This window comes from Cnephaeus nilssonii (genome assembly GCF_951640355.1).
Source record: "Cnephaeus nilssonii genome assembly, chromosome: 9".
Classification (NCBI taxonomy): Eukaryota; Metazoa; Chordata; class Mammalia; order Chiroptera; family Vespertilionidae; genus Cnephaeus; species Cnephaeus nilssonii.
The window spans coordinates 42,754,831-42,772,403 of record NC_137080.1 but is presented as its reverse complement, the minus strand read 5'-3'; the positions used below and the strand labels follow the sequence as shown (position 1 = coordinate 42,772,403).

At 36.4% G+C, this 17,573-nt stretch overlaps 1 protein-coding gene across 4 annotated transcripts in view; it reads left to right on the top strand.

Moving 5' to 3' along the window:
• GRIK2 (glutamate ionotropic receptor kainate type subunit 2) overlaps positions 1-17,573 on the top strand; it is a gene marked incomplete at its 3' end in the record, with an annotated part of 560,517 nt that overhangs the window by 384,669 nt on the left and 158,275 nt on the right. For all 4 annotated transcript variants that reach the window (XM_079779676.1, XM_079779673.1, XM_079779674.1 and 1 more), the window contains exon 10: positions 13,255-13,461. In XM_079779676.1, coding sequence (XP_079635802.1) covers positions 13,255-13,461 — 207 coding nt within the window. The remainder of the gene's footprint in view (positions 1-13,254; positions 13,462-17,573) is intronic.

Here is a 17,573-nt window from a genome sequence, read left to right as displayed (position 1 = left end):
CATATGTATTGTGGATATCTCAAAGGGATGCAATTATGTACAATTTCCAAATATTTTTAATTGCATAATTTTATTAAAAATAAAACTTTTGGGGTAATTTTCAAGAAAAATACACTGTAGACAACACAAGGTTAAACCATAACATCTTTGAAGCCCTCCTTGATATCTGTGAAGGAATTTACATATATATGCAAATCCATGAACTGCCTACCCCACCAATAATCAGCAGAGGATTAATTGACACTTGATATCTGAATTTAATACCTCACTGAAAAAAGGACTTTTCTGCAGGTTTCAGGGCCAAATAGAAGTTAGAAAGTCTAGTTTTGAATTCTGAATCTGCCATATATTAGATGATTTATGTTGGGTGAGTTACCTTAACTTTACATGAGGATAATAATAATGAAATGCAACTTGAAGTTTGTATTAGAGGTAAAAATTTGGAAAATATATAACAATTTCCTGGCATAATATTATCTATAAACTAGAGGCCCAGTGTGCAAAATTTGTGCACTTGGAAGGGGCATCCCTCAGCCTGGCCTGCACCCTCTCGCAGTCTACGAGCCCTCGGAGGATGTCCGACTGATGGCTTAGAGCTGCGGCTTAGGTCAGTCGGACATCCTTAGTGCTGCCACAGAGGCGGGAAAGGCTCCCACCACCACCGCTGCACTCACCAGCCATGAGCCCAGCTTCTGGCTGAGCAGCACTCCCCCTGTGGAAGTGCACTGACCACCACGGGGCAGCTTCTGCATTGAGTGTCTGCGCCCTGGTGGTCGGTGCACATCATAGCAACTGGTCATTCCGTCGTTCAGTCAAGTTGCATATTAGCCTTTTATTATATAAGATGATAGCTTCTAATGGTTACAAAGTAATTTATAAATTAAAAGGCAATGAATGCGGTGCCCATATTTACTGTTTTTCCCCAAGGTTTTTAAACATATTTATAAACATCTTCCTCTTATTACCCACCATTCCTCTTTTTGGGCCATGTGCAGGGAAATTTTTCTGTATACCTTTTCTCATTCCATTTCTTTTACCTGAACAACTCTTATTTCTCTCCATTTATATAATGTGTTCTCATTCTACAATCCATTTTTCTGATGGCCTTTCCTCTAGGATGACTTATCTAACTACCTTGGAACATTTTTTCTTTCCTTTTGCTGGCACCTAATGGTCCTCTTATCTATACAATTTATTCCTTAGGCACTTACATGAAAACTTGTATTACTAATTTACACTTTTCTATTTTCAACTAGATTAAAAGACACTTAGGAGAAATGATTCTGTCCTAAAGAAGGGTATATTTTTAATGATAGGTAATTAATAGACATTTGTTGATTTTATTGATTACAGAGGACAGTGGCTGAAAGTTAAACTCACCATTCATTATGTAAAAAAGAACTTTCAGCAGATACATGCTGCTAACTGCTACTAATCATTGGTGGATAATCCTCATTGCACAAGGACTTTTTCGTATGAGTGTTTTACGTGCATATTCAGGAATGTTGAAGAGCTTGCAGTACCTGATCCATTCTCAGGTGTGATTAGGGTAGGAAGCCAATTCGTATTTAGCTCTTGATTCTAATTCATATATCTATCAGCTGATTTGGAAAAGTTATATAAGTAGAGTTAGAGGATGGGTACTCCTTTATAAGATCCCAAAGCCTCCAAAAGCAAATTGTTGTGCTAAATTATTGGAAACAGAATCCTAATGATTGAAACACGTTGTAATCATTTGACAAATTATGTCTTTCTCCTTTTGATTTGCTTTTTCTCTCTCCCAAACAGGCATTCAAATTTATCCAATGTCTATATAGTTAAAAAACATACCTAAAGGGAGAATACTGGGGGGGAAATTCTCAACTTCATTTCCTACCTCAAAATTGGTTTTAGGTAGATGCTTAAAAGTAATCTTAGGAAAGAGAATGCCATTCTAGACAGGATATGAATTGAAGTCCTGATAATCAACAATGATTATATCTAGATAGTTTTTCAGAATTTTATAGCAAAAAGGTTTTTTCCTAACTTAGGTTCTTATGATATTATCTCTCCCTATTTTTCTTGCTTCACACTGTCTTTCTCTTAAATCATACAGCTATTTATTCTTTTCAACATCCACATGAATAATTCTCTCTCTCTAAAATATTTCCATTTACTTCTTTGTTTAACTCAGTAGTTCTCATGCCTTAATGCATATATGACTGGCTACTAATTTCTGCTCCCAGTGTAAAATGAAAACGAGGATCACTTTTGTAGAAATTGTTAAGAATTCTAGAAGGGCGCCAGCAGAGTAGTAAACCTAGCACAGGAACCTTCAGAGTGTTGGGCTCTGTACATCTTCATGGGCCACACACCCATAAAGCTGGCCCAACTACACATTCTACTCACCTAGAAAGTATTTTAAAAGTAAGGATGCCTGGGTAGCACCCTAGGTGAATTAGATCATAATCTCTGGAAGTGGCCGTCAGGCATCAGTATTATAATTTTAATTGAAAATATTTAATTTTTTAAATGTAAAACTGGGACTGAGAACTGAAATCAAATGCTATTTCCTTGTGACCTCACATTGTACTTATTCATTTGTTTTCCATCTCTCTCATTAAACTGTAATGCTCAAGAATAAGTACCATATCCTATTAGTCTTCTCCTCTTCATGACATAATGCCTGGGTTATTTATGGACATCTATAACTAGTTATTGAGTGAATGAATTAATATATAGATATTAATAGGACCTGTTTATTCATTTTATAGAGAATAATCAAGGAGAAAATAAAAGCAGACATTAGATGATAAGTTTAAGGTGAAAAGAGGAAGCACATTTGTTTTTTTTAATATCTATATATATAAAGAGCCAGCGTCCATAACGACTGCAGGCTCGACCTAACACCAGAAGGCAGTTCTGGGTTGCCGTGGTGACCCAGCACTTACTGTCAAGCGGGCTGCAGATCAGGCCCAGATAGAGGCCTGCAGAGAGAGAGAGGCAGGATCTTATCCTCAGCCTCCATGGCAGCTGTTGATCAGCCATTGCCTCTCTCTTTCTCTCCAGGCTTCGCCAGCAGCCACACCTCTGTTTCTCTCCTGGCCTCCTCAGGGCTGCTGATCAGCCCCGCCTTTTTGATCAGGCCCAGAGATAGGCTCAGAGATTCTGACTGGCATAGAAACCGACCAATCAGAACCAAATCTGGGTGAAGTGTGAGGAGCCAATGGCTGCCTAGGAGGCGGAGCTTTTGACGCTGACTGGCATAGAAACTGACCAATCAGAACCTAATCTGGGTGAACTGCGAAGGCAGAACCTAAGGTGGGGGCTGAAGAGGGGTTTTAATGGCAACAGCTGTTTGGTGTAAGGTATAAGACAGTGGTTCAATTTTTTCATAACCAGTTTGGTAGTATAGTGCATATGACTGGCTATCAGTCCAGATATAGGGATTATGTGTTTTTGTCTGCCAAGAGCATCTCCTCCTGCTGAAAAAGCCCCCCCCCCCCCCCCATTTAAGCAATCCTATCCTATATAATCTATCTATACTACTAAAAAGGTAATATGCTAATTATACTGGGTCAACCAGCAATCTTCCAGATGTCCATCTTTCTTCCAGACAAAGCCATGGTGGTGGGGACTGAGGCAGAGGCACTTGGGGGCGAGATCAGGCCAGCAGGAGAGGGCAGTTAGGGGCGATGAGGCAGGCAGAGGCAGTTAGGGGCAATCAGTCCAGCTGGGGAGGGCAGTTAGGGTTGACATCAGGCCATCAGGGGAGGGCCGTGGGGGGCAAGATCAGGCCAGCAGGGGAGGGCAGTTGGGGGCAACCAGGCCGGCAGGGGAGGGCACTTGGGGGCAAGATCAGGCCAACAGGGGAGGGCAGTTGGGGGCGAGATCAGGCTGGCAGGGGAGGGCAGTTCGGGACAATCAAGCAAGAAGGCAGAGGTAGTTAGGGGCAATCAGGCAGGCAGGCATGTCAGTGGTTAGAAGCCAGCAGTCCCAGATTGCAAGAGGGATGTCTGACTGCCGATGGTCAGACATCCCCCAAGGGGTCCCCGATTGGAGAGGGTGCAGGCTGGGCTGAGGGACCCTCCCCATACACGAATTTTGTGCACCAGTCCCCTAGCATGTGTGTGTGTGTGTGTGTGTGTGTGTGTGTGTGTGTGTGTGTGTATAATTGATTCTAGATATGAAAGGAGAAGGAGAGAGAGAGACAGAAACATCAATGATGAGAGAAACATTGATTGGCTGCCTCCTGCAGGTCCCCTACTAGGGATTGAGCCCACAACCCAAGCATATGCCCTTAATTGGAATCAAACCTGGGACCCTTCAGTCTGCAGGCCAATGCTCTATCTACTGAGCCAAACCAGCTAGGGCAAAAGTGCATTCTTAAAAGAGAATGAAATAAAGTAAAATAAGAAATTTGAGAAATTATATCTAAATATTAATTTTCTCATTGAACAAGGTGTTTACCCACACCATAGCTACCATAATTTTGTGCTTAGAGAGACAATTATTTTATTTATCTATTACTCATTAAACATTCAGTGTTGATAAAAAAAACAACAACATAAGAATAAGGAATAGATATGGGAGAATTTTTAAATAAAAATAAGGAAAAATAATCACTCCCTAGATTCATCTATCACACATTTTGGGAGGATAAATTTGTGGTTATAGTACATCTAGATATATTGCACAGCTTGTGAATGGGACCAGAGTTGGGAAGGAATGGCTATTTTTACCAGTGGTTTGTCAGATCAAAGTAGTAGGATAAATGTAAGTACCCACAAGCACTAGTAAAGTACAATTCTATTACACACACACATATATATATATATTCTATTACATATATATATATATATATATATATATATATATATATATATATATATATCTTGTAATTATTTTTAAATATTTTATTGATTTTTAGAGAGAGGAGAAGGGAGTTGTGGGAGAGATACATTAATGTGAGAACATAACATCAATTGGTGGCCTCCTCACACCCTCTATCAACAGGAATGGAGCCTGAAACCCGGGCATGTGTCCTGACCGGGAATCAAACTGGCAATCTTTTGGTACAAGGGACAATGCCTAACCAGTTAAGCCACACCAGCCAGGGCTTGTATTTATTTTTCTCTAAATAATATATCATAGCAATTTGAGGACATACTACATATTTCATTTATTTATTCTTCACAGGGATTGGTGAACTAAGGCCAAAGGGCTGGCCACTTTTTGTCCATTTGGTTGTTTCATTTTGTTCTTTATTGAGGTAAAACGTACATAATATAAAATATAGCATTCTCACCATTTAAAGTATACAATTCAGTGGCTTTTAGTATGTTCACAATGTTTTAATCCTCACCTGAAGATACTTTCCCATTGATTTTTTAGAGAGAGTGGAAGAGAGAGAGACAGAGAAACTTTGATGTGAAACAGATACATTGATTGGTTGCTTCCTGCACACGCCTGACCAGGGCCTGGGCCGGGGAGGAGCCTGCAACCAAGGTATATGCCCTGGACCGGAATTGAACCTGGGACCCTTAGGTCCACAGGCTGGCGCTCTATCCACTGAGCAGAACTGGCTGGGGCAATATGTTCACAATGTTGAATGGTCATCACCATTATCTTGTTCCAGACCATTTTTATCATCTAGAAACTTTGTATCCATTAAGTATTCACTTCCTATTCCTCCCTAGGACTAGCTGCTGGCAACCACTAATTTGGTTTCTGTTTCCATGGTTTACTTATTCTACATCTTTCAAATAAATACAGTAAGTGATGTAACTAGGATTCGCTTTTACATTTCTGCAAAAAAGACAGTGGGGTTTTGATGACTGCACTGAATTTTCTGATTGCTTTGGGTATTATTTCTATTTTAACATGATTAAGTTTTCCATTTTTCTTTTTTAAAAATTAAATTTATTAGGGTGACATTGGTTAATAGGATCATATAGGTTTCAAGTGTACATTTCTATGATACATAATCTATGTATCACATTGTGTGTCCACCATCCAAAGTCAAACCATCTTCCATCAACATATATTTGGCCTCTTTTACCCCCTGCCCCACTCCATACCCTCCCCTCTGGTAACCATGGTACTGTTTTCTGTGTCTATGAGTTTCACTTTTATATCCCACATATGAGTGAAGTCATAGGGTTCTTAGATTTTTCTGACTGACTTATTTTGCTTACCATAATTTTCTCAAGGTGCATCCATGTTGTCACAAATGGCAGTATTTCTTCTCATGACTGAGTGGTATTCCATTGTATATATGCACCACTTCTCCTTTATCCAATCCTCTATCGAAGGACACTTTGGTTGTCTTCATGTCTTGGACACCATGGATAATGTGCAGTGAAAAGAGGTGTGCATATATCTTTGCAAATAAGTGTTTTAGAGTTTATCTGGTAAATAGGCATCTATGTAGGCTTCCCTTGAATAGAGATTCCCTTTAATATACTAGAATTTTTCATATTCCTTATTCTATTAAGTATCTCTTTCCCCAGCCTCTTCTGTTCCAGGCATTTTGGTTCATGTAGTTTTGCCTCTTGCTCAGGAGGTAGTGGCTAATGTATTTGTCTAAAAATGCTCATTACAACACCACCTATAAAGCAGCTTCAGTTCCCATGAAGCTCCATGTGGGCGAAACAAAGTGAAGCCCTTAAGCCGGTCCTCCAGGGAACCGTCACACAGTCAAAATACAGAACTGCCTTTTGTGAGAATAAGCCCAATACTGTTCCCTATGCTGCTCAGAGCCTGCACCAGGAATACTGGCTGCCCTCTTCAAGGGGGCTACAGAATAGGGAAGAGGAGGGTAGTAGTAATTTGTATGCACCAGAGGTCTTCTAGCAAATTCCTGCAGGTTTTCTCTTCACAAAGCATTTCCCTAGTTGTAAGCTGTTTCTTTGTCTTTTTTTTTTTAATTAGATTCCAGAGTTCCTAAAAAATTGATTTTTTTAAATTCTAACATTTTTTGCCAGTTTTTCCATTGCTTCTGTGGCTTCTTTTGTTCTACAATGGCAGAGTTGAGTAGTTGCAACTGTGTTGTCCAAGGAGCCAAATTATTTACTATTTAATTTTTAAGAGAGATTTTGCTGACCTCTATTCTAGAAATCAGTAAGTACATAGGATCTACACAAAAAGTATTTGTTTATGCGTACATTGGTAGAAATGGATGGAAGAACAAAAATAATTATATTTATATTTTAGAGGGAGGTTATCAAATGTAAATATCTACATGCATCTTATTAGACAGCATATAAAAACTTAAAATTGTACTCTCTTAAAAGACCCTGATAATTTACCGATCATTTTTGGAGTTGTCATTTTTTACTTAGAGTTCACTATTCCATACAGGATTAGTGATGGCCAGTTAAAATCAAAACATGCCAATTGAAAATATGTATTAATATTTGGAAAACATCCTACTGTTATCATAAGCTATTTTTTTTTGTTCTAGGTTATATGATTTATGCTCTTCATCTATCCAAGAGTGTTGCCTAGTAGATTAGAGGGATAGGTCATTATCAGATAGTTATAGGGAGTCGATATCTTATTTGTTAACGAAATATCCATCTTCTGAACATCGCTGTCAGTGGTAACATCCTTAATCTCCCTTTCAAAAGCATGATTCTCTACTTTGTGTTCTCTTGAGCATCTTAGGGCAAGATATTCAGGTATGTTGTTTTTTAAAACATTTTCTCATGTTAACACATACGTTTTATAGTTTTAAAGGGCTGACTCAACTTCCAGAAGAGGCAACCTCAGCGGCAGCATTGCCCTTGCCCTTCATGTTGCTCATTTGTTAGCCTTCTACTTCTAATCAGCTTCTCAGCACCTACCTTGATCTTCGCACTCATTGAAAACCAAGTTGCTCTGTTATTAGTCAGTGCTTTCAGGGTGAGGACAGTGATGAGATGTAATGAGTATGCCCTCAAGGCTTAGAACATAGAAAAAAAATAAACCATTCTTGGGAAAATATAAACTGCTCATTTTTAAGTTTTAAAGTCCGTAACTTTTCGTTTGGCCCATAGGGATGCTATTTGAAAAAAGGTGGTGTTTTGTTGCTGTTTTGTTTTGTTTTGTTTTGTTTTATTTTGTTTTTTGGTCAACCTTATCTTCATTACAGAAAAATTAAGAGTCATAACAATATAAATGCATAAAACCTAAATCCTTTAATACTGTTCTTAATTGAGAATAATGTTATCCATAAACGATTTGGGTTTCAGCTGGTTGCCACAAACTAATTTTTAATTTTTCTGGTAATAGAGTAAATTCAGAACCAGACTGAGGCCAACTGAATATCCACAGAGGAACAGAATGCTCTAAAACAAGACGCACAGTTGTGTTTCTTAGAAATGTGCTCTAAAGTAATACTTTGTTCTAATGATTAGCCAAGCAGAGTAGCCGTGCAAGTAATACAGGATTATATGAAATAGATAAGTGTCTTAAGTTCATCACTACATGGGAGCTCCAGTAGGGCAGAATTCTTAGGTGTTTTTTTCTTTTGTTTTTCATTGTTGTATATCTGGAGCCTAAAAGAGTGCTGGCACATATTAGTTCAGTTCATGTTTGAAGAAATAAATTAGTTAGTTTAGCTTTATTATTGCAATAGAAAGATATATTTTATAGATGATAATATAAAATTAATTTGCATTTTATGGCCTTGTCTTTTGAATATTATGGGTAAGACAATATCGTTCAAGGGTTAACATCTGAAGAAGATAATTTAGCTCTCTGTAGATAAGGACTGAGGTATATATGAGTTATACACTTAGAATCATGAAATTTCATTATATATAAATAAAACATTTTGTTCCCCGGAACCTTAAAACATACTTTACTTTTTCAGAACTTTATTTTAGGTTTATTCTGTGCCAACTCCCATCCAATGCTGATAAAAATATATGAGTTGTTGGGTTCCTTAAAACTGGAGTTGATAGTGGAAATGCTGACAAATCCTTATTACAGATGCCAGTAGAATGAAGTGCCTTTACCTCTAGCAAATGCTGATGTGGAGATTTAAGACTCTATGAGAAATCAGTGAAGTTGCCCAGGAGAGTTTTATCATATTATTCATTGAACTCAATATGTGGTACAGTAATTGCTTCTGGTACCATTTTTCTTTTCTTACATGAGTATATTATTTATTCTTGTGCTGTGCGAAGCAGAGAAAGAGAGTTTAAAAGAGAGTCATAACTCCATGTAAACTATCTTGTGACACAGTGTAACTGGAGATAGGAATCACAGCTGGAAAACTGTGTCTTACTTACCAGAATTAAATATGGGGAAATGGTATTTGACATTGTAGAGATCCATAAATACTAAAAAGATGCACTCAGACCACATAATTTTTTCTAGTAATACGAAAGCCTGTCTAAGGAGACTTTTTAATCTCATAGGGGTCAACAAATTTATTTGCCTCTGACAGAAGTTTTCTTATTAGGTTATAGGTGAAGAAAATCAAGTTAATAGGTCAAATGGTTACTACTAATTGTAGATTAATGACATTTAAATAGCATAATAATTCTTGAAATTTTTGTTCTGCTTTGTACCTTGTGCACATATACCTCCCATGCACATACCTCCTGGACTCTTAAGTGTTCACTAGCTTTTATCATATTTTTCTTCAGTGTTCAAGTAAATTCATGTGAAAAATACACCATAAATATTTTGGAACAAAAAAGTAAAATAGAGACAATGGTGATTGAACAGTGAAAATAGGAAAATAGAAGCATTTTTTTAGACATATATTACTGAGTCTGATGGGTTTAAAATATGCTATTTTCCTAAATTCTGTACTGTTATGTTAAAAACATGTATTCTTATTTGGAAAGGAGATAATTTGTTAATTTGTGATGTAGAAAATGAATTTTTGGATTACATAGTTACTCATTTTCTACATTGTTGTTTTGATTGGATTGTTTAATGAGTAAGTGTATTATCATTTTGCATTCAGCATAGACCAGAATTTAATCCCAGTTGATTGAAAAAAAATAAAGCCATACAGTACATATTAAGTTATCCAATGACCTATGTGCAATTATGCATTCACATGCTGTTGGGAAATGATCACTAGGAACCATTTAATGCGGTCTAGTAGTCTGACTCCCTAAATTGTGTGCTAACTGTTGTTAGGCAAAATACTTTACACCCCTGTCCTCAGTTATTTCACGTATAAAATAGAAACAATAATGTTACTGACCATTACAGGGTTGTAATAAGGAATAAATAAATTAATCTAAGAAAAGCACATAGAAAAGGGCCTGACTCAAAGTAAGTGCTTGGAAAATATTAGATGGTGCTATTAGTGCAGGGATCTTGATAAATGACTAGTGCTTGTGACTTTTAAATCAATACATATTAATATAATTTATTTTATATGTATTTAATATATGTAAATAAATTAATTTATATATGTAATTAATTTAATATATATACATGCATTCATTTTTAAGTCAGAAACTGAATGAAAACCAAAGTATGAAGTTGACAGAATTAATCTATTGAATCAATATGCTTCTTTTAATTCCCAGCCCTAAATTCTCGGGCTGGCCTCTCTTCTGCAGGGGAATATGGTGTATACTTCTCAAATCTCTAACCCTCTGCTCATGGGTTAGTGACCTGAGGATTTATTACTACTATAATAGGACCCCCTAGGGAAACAGACCTCTGGTAATTTTTCTCTTCAAGTTCAAGTTCCCTTGTCCCCTGCCCTCTCCTCCCCCGCCCCCTCCATTGACCACAACAACCCTTTTCCATTTAATTCACTATACAGTCATTTTGTTTGTAAGCCTGCTAGGTGCGTGGTGATGACTGGTACTATTAATGAAAATTTAAGTAACTATCTTGCCATGTACATTTTGCAATTCTAGTTCAGAAGATACACATATAAATCATCTCTCACTACTCAATATGGTAATATTATGGTAAAAGAATTTAAAAGTTATATGGGAAAACCAGAAAAAGAGACACCTGAATATGCTCTGCACATGAAAGCTGTTTAGCTTTAGTATTTCCTCTTGTCAGTGTAACAAGGGTATCTAAATTGTGATCAATGGAATCATGTTATCTCATTTAAAGAGTAGAGCAGAAATGGATATAATAACTCCAAGGTTGGAAAAATCCTATATCTATCACATTCTTAGTACTCTGTGTACCTCTGGGGAATGAAGTTTACATGTGATCATGTACATAAAAATTAGAGAGAATACTAACTGTTCTCTTACCTAATGGTAAAACCAATTATCTAGCTTTGAATTTAGCTGCAGATTAATTTCTGATTTAAAGTTATTTAACCTAAATGCATTTAAAAATTCAGCATGTATGGATTTCCATAAATGGTCTGATAGTATAGAAAGCAACATAAAATAGTGGGAAAAGTGTGTACCCTGGAATTTAAATGATCTGAGTTAAAAAATATCATCTTTTCCTCTTCTTAGATCCTCTTTATCTCTTGGTAACCATATAAAGTGGGAAATTCTTTTAACCTCTCTTGAAAATGACCATTGTAAAAGAGTCCTGATCATCACATATTGCTGTCTGTGTCTATGAGGAGTTCTTTTGTTGTTTTCTTAATCCCTTCATCAATGGCTGTTGTTCTCTTCCTGGAACTGTCCAGTGTCATATTGGTCTCAAGGCTTTTTACTTGCTGTATCTTGACCAATAATCCCCTTCTTTCAGATTTTCAAGTGGCCAAACTCCTTCTCTTAAGTTCTACCGCGTCTCTCCTCTCCTCAGAAAAGGATTCCACACATATTACTCAATTGTGTGTTGTCTTGTCTTATCTTGCCAAATATCTTGCAGTAGTTCTGTATCCTATTGTCCTATTTTACATTTTTATACCATTTATTGATGACAAAGTTACATGTTCTATTTGTTTAGACATTTAATATTTGTTTTCTTCTCCATATCATGAACTTGAGGACTTGGATTTCTCTTTTATAGAGAAGGGCTGCCTCATAGTAAGTGGTTCATAAAATTTTGTATGAATGTATACGTTCTTAGTAAATGTTAGTTTTATAATATACTAGAGGCCCGGTGCATGAAAATTCATGCACTGGATGGGGGGTCCCTTAGCCCGGCCTGCCCCCTCTCACAGTCCGGGCGCCCTCAGGGGTGGGAGGCGACCTGACGATCAGAGGAAGGTAATGCCCCATCACACCTATGCTGCTGCCACTGCTGGCAGCACAAGCCTCGGTCGGCCCTGGTTACCTGTGCTTCGGGCTGGCCCTGGGCAGCTGGGCAGACGCCATCCAAGGCTTGCCTGCACCTCAGGCCAGCCCGGGGTGGCTGGGGGCTGAGGGGACTGGGGGACCCCAGAGGCAGGCGCATGGAGTAGCTGGGCCCGCCTGGGGGCAGGCCCAGCCTTGCTGCGTTCCTGCAACCCCAGCGGGGCAGAGGGGACTGGGTGCCGCCATCTTGTGGCTGTGGCGCCGCCACCTTTGAGGGCGTGGCAGACAATTAGCATATTCCCTCCTTATTGGCTGTGGGTGCTGCCATCTTTGAGGGCGGGGCAGTCAGTTAGCATATTCCCTCCTTATTGGCTGTGGGTGCTGCCATCTTTGAGGGCGGGGCAGTCAGTTAGCATATTCCCTCCTTATTGGCTGTGGGCGCTGCCATCTTTGAGACAGTGTGAGGGTCAATTAGCATATTCCCTCTTTATTACATAGGATTCTAAAAGAAACTATTATTTTTCTCCTATAATTAAATATAATAGTTGTAATTTTCCTGGTTGTTAGAAAAAAAGTGATAATATATATAAAAGTACTACTATAGTTCTTAGCACATTGTAAGTAATTAGGCAATAACTTTTTAAAAAATTATTTTATCAATAGATCCCACTGAAATAACATACCAAATAGTGATTAAATGGTATAAATTAAGTGTGGGTATTGTAATGATGGTGAAATTATATTTAAATGTACTATATATTATACCTATACATATATCTATATGTATTATGCAGTATATAACATGTCATATTATTTATTATATATGATATAAGCTATATGCTAAAAATATAATATCATATATTTATTATGTAGTCAAGGTAAAATTATTATATTTAAATATTATTTTGTGAAGCACAAATGTTCTTGATAATCTACTTTATTAGTATTTCAAACTATATTAATTACAACTAGAAAAAAAATAAAATTGACTTGTGTCATAAATTAATGTGAATTTTTCTATCTTCTAAGGAGCGCTATAATTCTAATAGTTTCATGATTAGCTGATACCTGTTATCGTCATGTTCACTGTTTCCAGGAAGAACCCTATGTCCTGTTTAAGAAGTCTGACAAACCACTCTATGGGAATGATAGATTTGAAGGCTATTGCATTGACCTTCTCAGAGAGTTATCTACAATCCTTGGCTTTACATATGAAATTAGACTTGTAGAGGATGGGAAATATGGAGCCCAGGATGATGCCAATGGACAATGGAATGGAATGGTCCGTGAACTAATTGATCATGTAAGTCCCTTTTATCATTATTTATTACCTTTGGTAGATTGCTAAGAGATTTTACTTTTTTATGATAAGTGGTTAAAAATGTCAAAGAGCAATAATATATTTCAAATATATATTTCCTGCAACAATTTTACTCAAAGTATATGTTATTTGTGCAATTAAATATAAAGAATCAAAGAGAGATGTATAGTTCTATTACAGATAGATAGTTGTCTTAAATTAACTAGTATGTGGTGATTTTGATATCTTGAAAGTATTTGCTCTTCATTTATAAAATGGAATGAGGTTTTCCAACACTATTCTTTTTTCCTTTATAATGCTAACTTTCTATTTAACAAAGAGAATGGGTGATACAAATCTAAATTTCATTATAAAATTTTCCTATACTAGGATAGGATACTTATATTTTAGAGATAAGAGAAAATTATACCCAAAGAACCTAAAATAAGATACTATATAAAAATAAATCAAGGATATTAAGCATGCCTGGTTGGTCACTCAGTGATTGAGTGATGACGACCTATGAACCAGGAGGTCATGGATCAATTCCCCATCAAGGCACATGACCAAGTTGCTGGCTCCATCCCCAGTAGGGGGAATGCAAGAGGCAACCAATCAATGATTCTCTCTCATCATTGATGTTTCCCTCTCCCTTTCTCTCTGAAATAAATAAAAATATATTTTAAAAAAAGAATATTAAACATATTTAGACAGGAGGCTAGACATTTTATTTTATGTTTTTGATGAAATAAACCAAGGATTTCTTCTTGGCCAAAAAAGCATTATTTCATTATGTCTTAGTTGGCAGTGTTAATTAACTCACAATTTTGAAATAAACTCTTATCTTTTAAATATTATAACATTGTGTTTACTTTGTGTTTTGTAATACTTAAGTTTATTTTGACATTTTCCTGACATAATATTAAGGCAAAAAATATTGGTAAGAATTCTACAAAATAATAAAAATATTTTTCCTATAAAAAATATTGTGAACTGTACCCTAAATTAAAATTTTTACTTATGGAAGTAGCAAATATAGGCAATTTTCAAAGCATTTTGAAAATATTTCATTAATTTCAAATTTTATTATAAAGAAGAAGGATGCTCTGCACATGAAAGCTGTATAAGGGAGAGAATCATATATTACTAATTATGATTGATATCTATAAGTTTTCTAATGCAGTATCTGACATATATTAGATAATAATGAAGACATAACTAATAAGCCCAAACTTTATGTCTTCTTACTTATTCTATACTTCTCCTATAGTGTTTATGAGTATTCTTGTTGAGGACTAAAAACTAAAATATTTAGAAACTATTACAATGAGAAAGGGGTAGGGATTATAGTTGCTATTGATATTAATTTTGAATTGAAGCCTAGTCAGTGAAATAATGTTAAGTTTTAATGTAAAGTTTATTCATTGGAACTTTTGGTGTTCTGTGTCTTGTGAATGGTAACTTTATATTAGAATTAATTAAAAATAGGGAGGAATTACAAGAAAATTAAATACACTGTTAGATTAGCAATAGGTAAAATAATGGGAAAAATTATGTTTGGGATATCAACAAAGCTGGGCACCATTATTTTTAAATAGTATTTAATATGATTTTAATCAAGTAAATAATTATAGGAAAAATCAAAATACTTTTGGACTGCCTTATACTTATTTTGTAGTTTAATATTGTGTCAAATGTGAGCTCTCTCCTTGTCACCTATTTAACATTCACTTCTGGGGTTCTGTGTTGGGCCCCTACTCCATAAGGCCATTCCTAACCTTTTCACTCCTTTAAACAGCCCGAGTTTTTGAACCCTTGGAGAACTACTACTTCTGGTGCTTACTCACAGACACTTCTTGTTACTTGAAACTTTTTGTCCTTTTATCTTTCACACAGAATGAGCCCCAGCTGGAGGCAGCTGAAGCCACTGATCTGCTGGGGCTTCTCTGACCTCATGTGGTAATACTGATAAAATGTGGGAGGGAATACTGTATACTCATACTCCACAGACCAACACTTACATCTTAGTTGTACAAATTTAGGAATTTGGGTGTCATGTATCTCTATCTATCTATCTATCTATCTATCTATCTATCTATCTATCTATCTATCTATCATCTATCTATCATCTTCATCTATCCATCCATCCATCCATCCATCCATCCATCCATCCATCCATCCATCCATCCATCTATCATCTATCTTTTCATCTACTTGGTACATATCCTTTAGAATGTTATTGATTGTCTTAAGATCAGTTTTATTATATGTACAATGGGAATGATGTTACTCCACAGAATGGCAGTTTGAGCTAAATGCTAATATCTGGGAGTACAACCGCACTGCAGTCCTTTTTAATTTAGTCAAACACATCATTGGGACAGCAGAGATGGGGGATAGATGCAGGAGACACAACGAAGGGAAGAAGGACAATAACATGAAGAACGAATAATTTAAATGCCGATCTCACAACTTACTGGGTGAAAAGCTCTTGGCATAGATGGATACTCTTGTGTATACTAATACAGATTAAACACACACACACACACACACACACACACACACACACACACACACACACACACCACCAAAACCTAACTGCAAGTCAAAAAAATTACTGCGTCCCTAACCTGGTATGCAATTATAGATACTAAACTCACTTCTACTATTGGGTTATTTAAGGAATGTACGCATCATATTTGAGAAGCCGGCTCTCAATTAGAGTGAATGTATCGTACAGGTCTTAGTGTGTTGCTTAGCAAATGGAAAACACTCAAGACCAGTAATTGTTGTTGTTGTTATTACTACTATTATTACTATTGCTGTTACTATATACAAAGGGTACCAAATGCTTTCTTTCATGTTGCTTTATCTTGGCTATTAAACATTATTGAGTTAGTTTACCAGATTACTGTTGAAGCATAATTATTATAGACTGACAGCTGTCAGAGGGGAAGGGGGTTAGGGGACTGAATGAAAGAAGGTGAAGGGATTAGGTAAAAAAAAATACACACACACACACACACACACACACACACACTCACTCACACACACAAAGACACAGGGAACAGTGTGGTGACAACCAGAAGGAAAGAGAGGGTGGTGGGTAGATGGAGGAGGAGCCAGAAGAGGGGAGAATGGGGATGGAAAGAGACTTTGCTTGGGGTGATGGGCGCACCATATACTGTACAGATGATGTTTTATTGAGTTGTACACTTAAAACCTGTATGGTTTTGCAAACCAATGTCACCCCAATAAATTCAATAAACATAAAAAATAAAATAAAACTAATAATTATCAGCAAAAGAGCAATTTTTTATAAGTACAGTGAAAACGAGCAATTTTTAAAACCACATTCAGTCTCTTTACCTTGTTAGAATTGAGTGGATTAGATTATGAGAAGTGTTTGCTTTTTTAAGTAACATTTAAGCTTAGCTCTTTTAGAAGTGACAAAGAAGTTTACAGTTCCTTTGTGCTTAAAGAGTCTTGTGTTTTAATATTATTACCATTAGTGGTTGCTAAGAGAATGTATTAGTCAATAAAAGCTTTTTTTCCCTTCTTTTCAATGAGGCTTCTTTTTATAACTTTAAGTGCTGCTGAAATTTTAAAAGCAAACAAACAAAACCTTGATCATTTTACAGTTAAAAGAAACTACAAAAACAAAATTCTGTTTTAGTTTATAAAACAACTATGGCAAAGTAGGAAGTCTGTTGAGATCTACACTTATTTTACATTATTTTTAATAGGACTCCTGATGCTATGGTTTTCCAGCTGCGCGAATGCTTCCCAGCATGTTTCCTTAGCATTGCAATTGGTATTTAACACTATCGAGCCTTTTATGATTCATAAATGAGCCTTAGAAGACCTCACTATGCTTTGCTTGTGCCTCCTGATTGCACTTTTATTATATACTAGGAATGAAGTCAAATATTTGTTTTTCAGGGAACTTAAAAGGGCTCCAGGTAATATAAGAAAACTGGAAAGGCTAAATTAAAAAACAAAACAAAACAGTTTCTACTAAATGGGAATTGACTTGCACCATATCTTTGAATGTTGATAGCATGTTGTCTCAATTTTGCACTCTAGTGGACGCATTCTAGTAGTTTAGGGGAAAA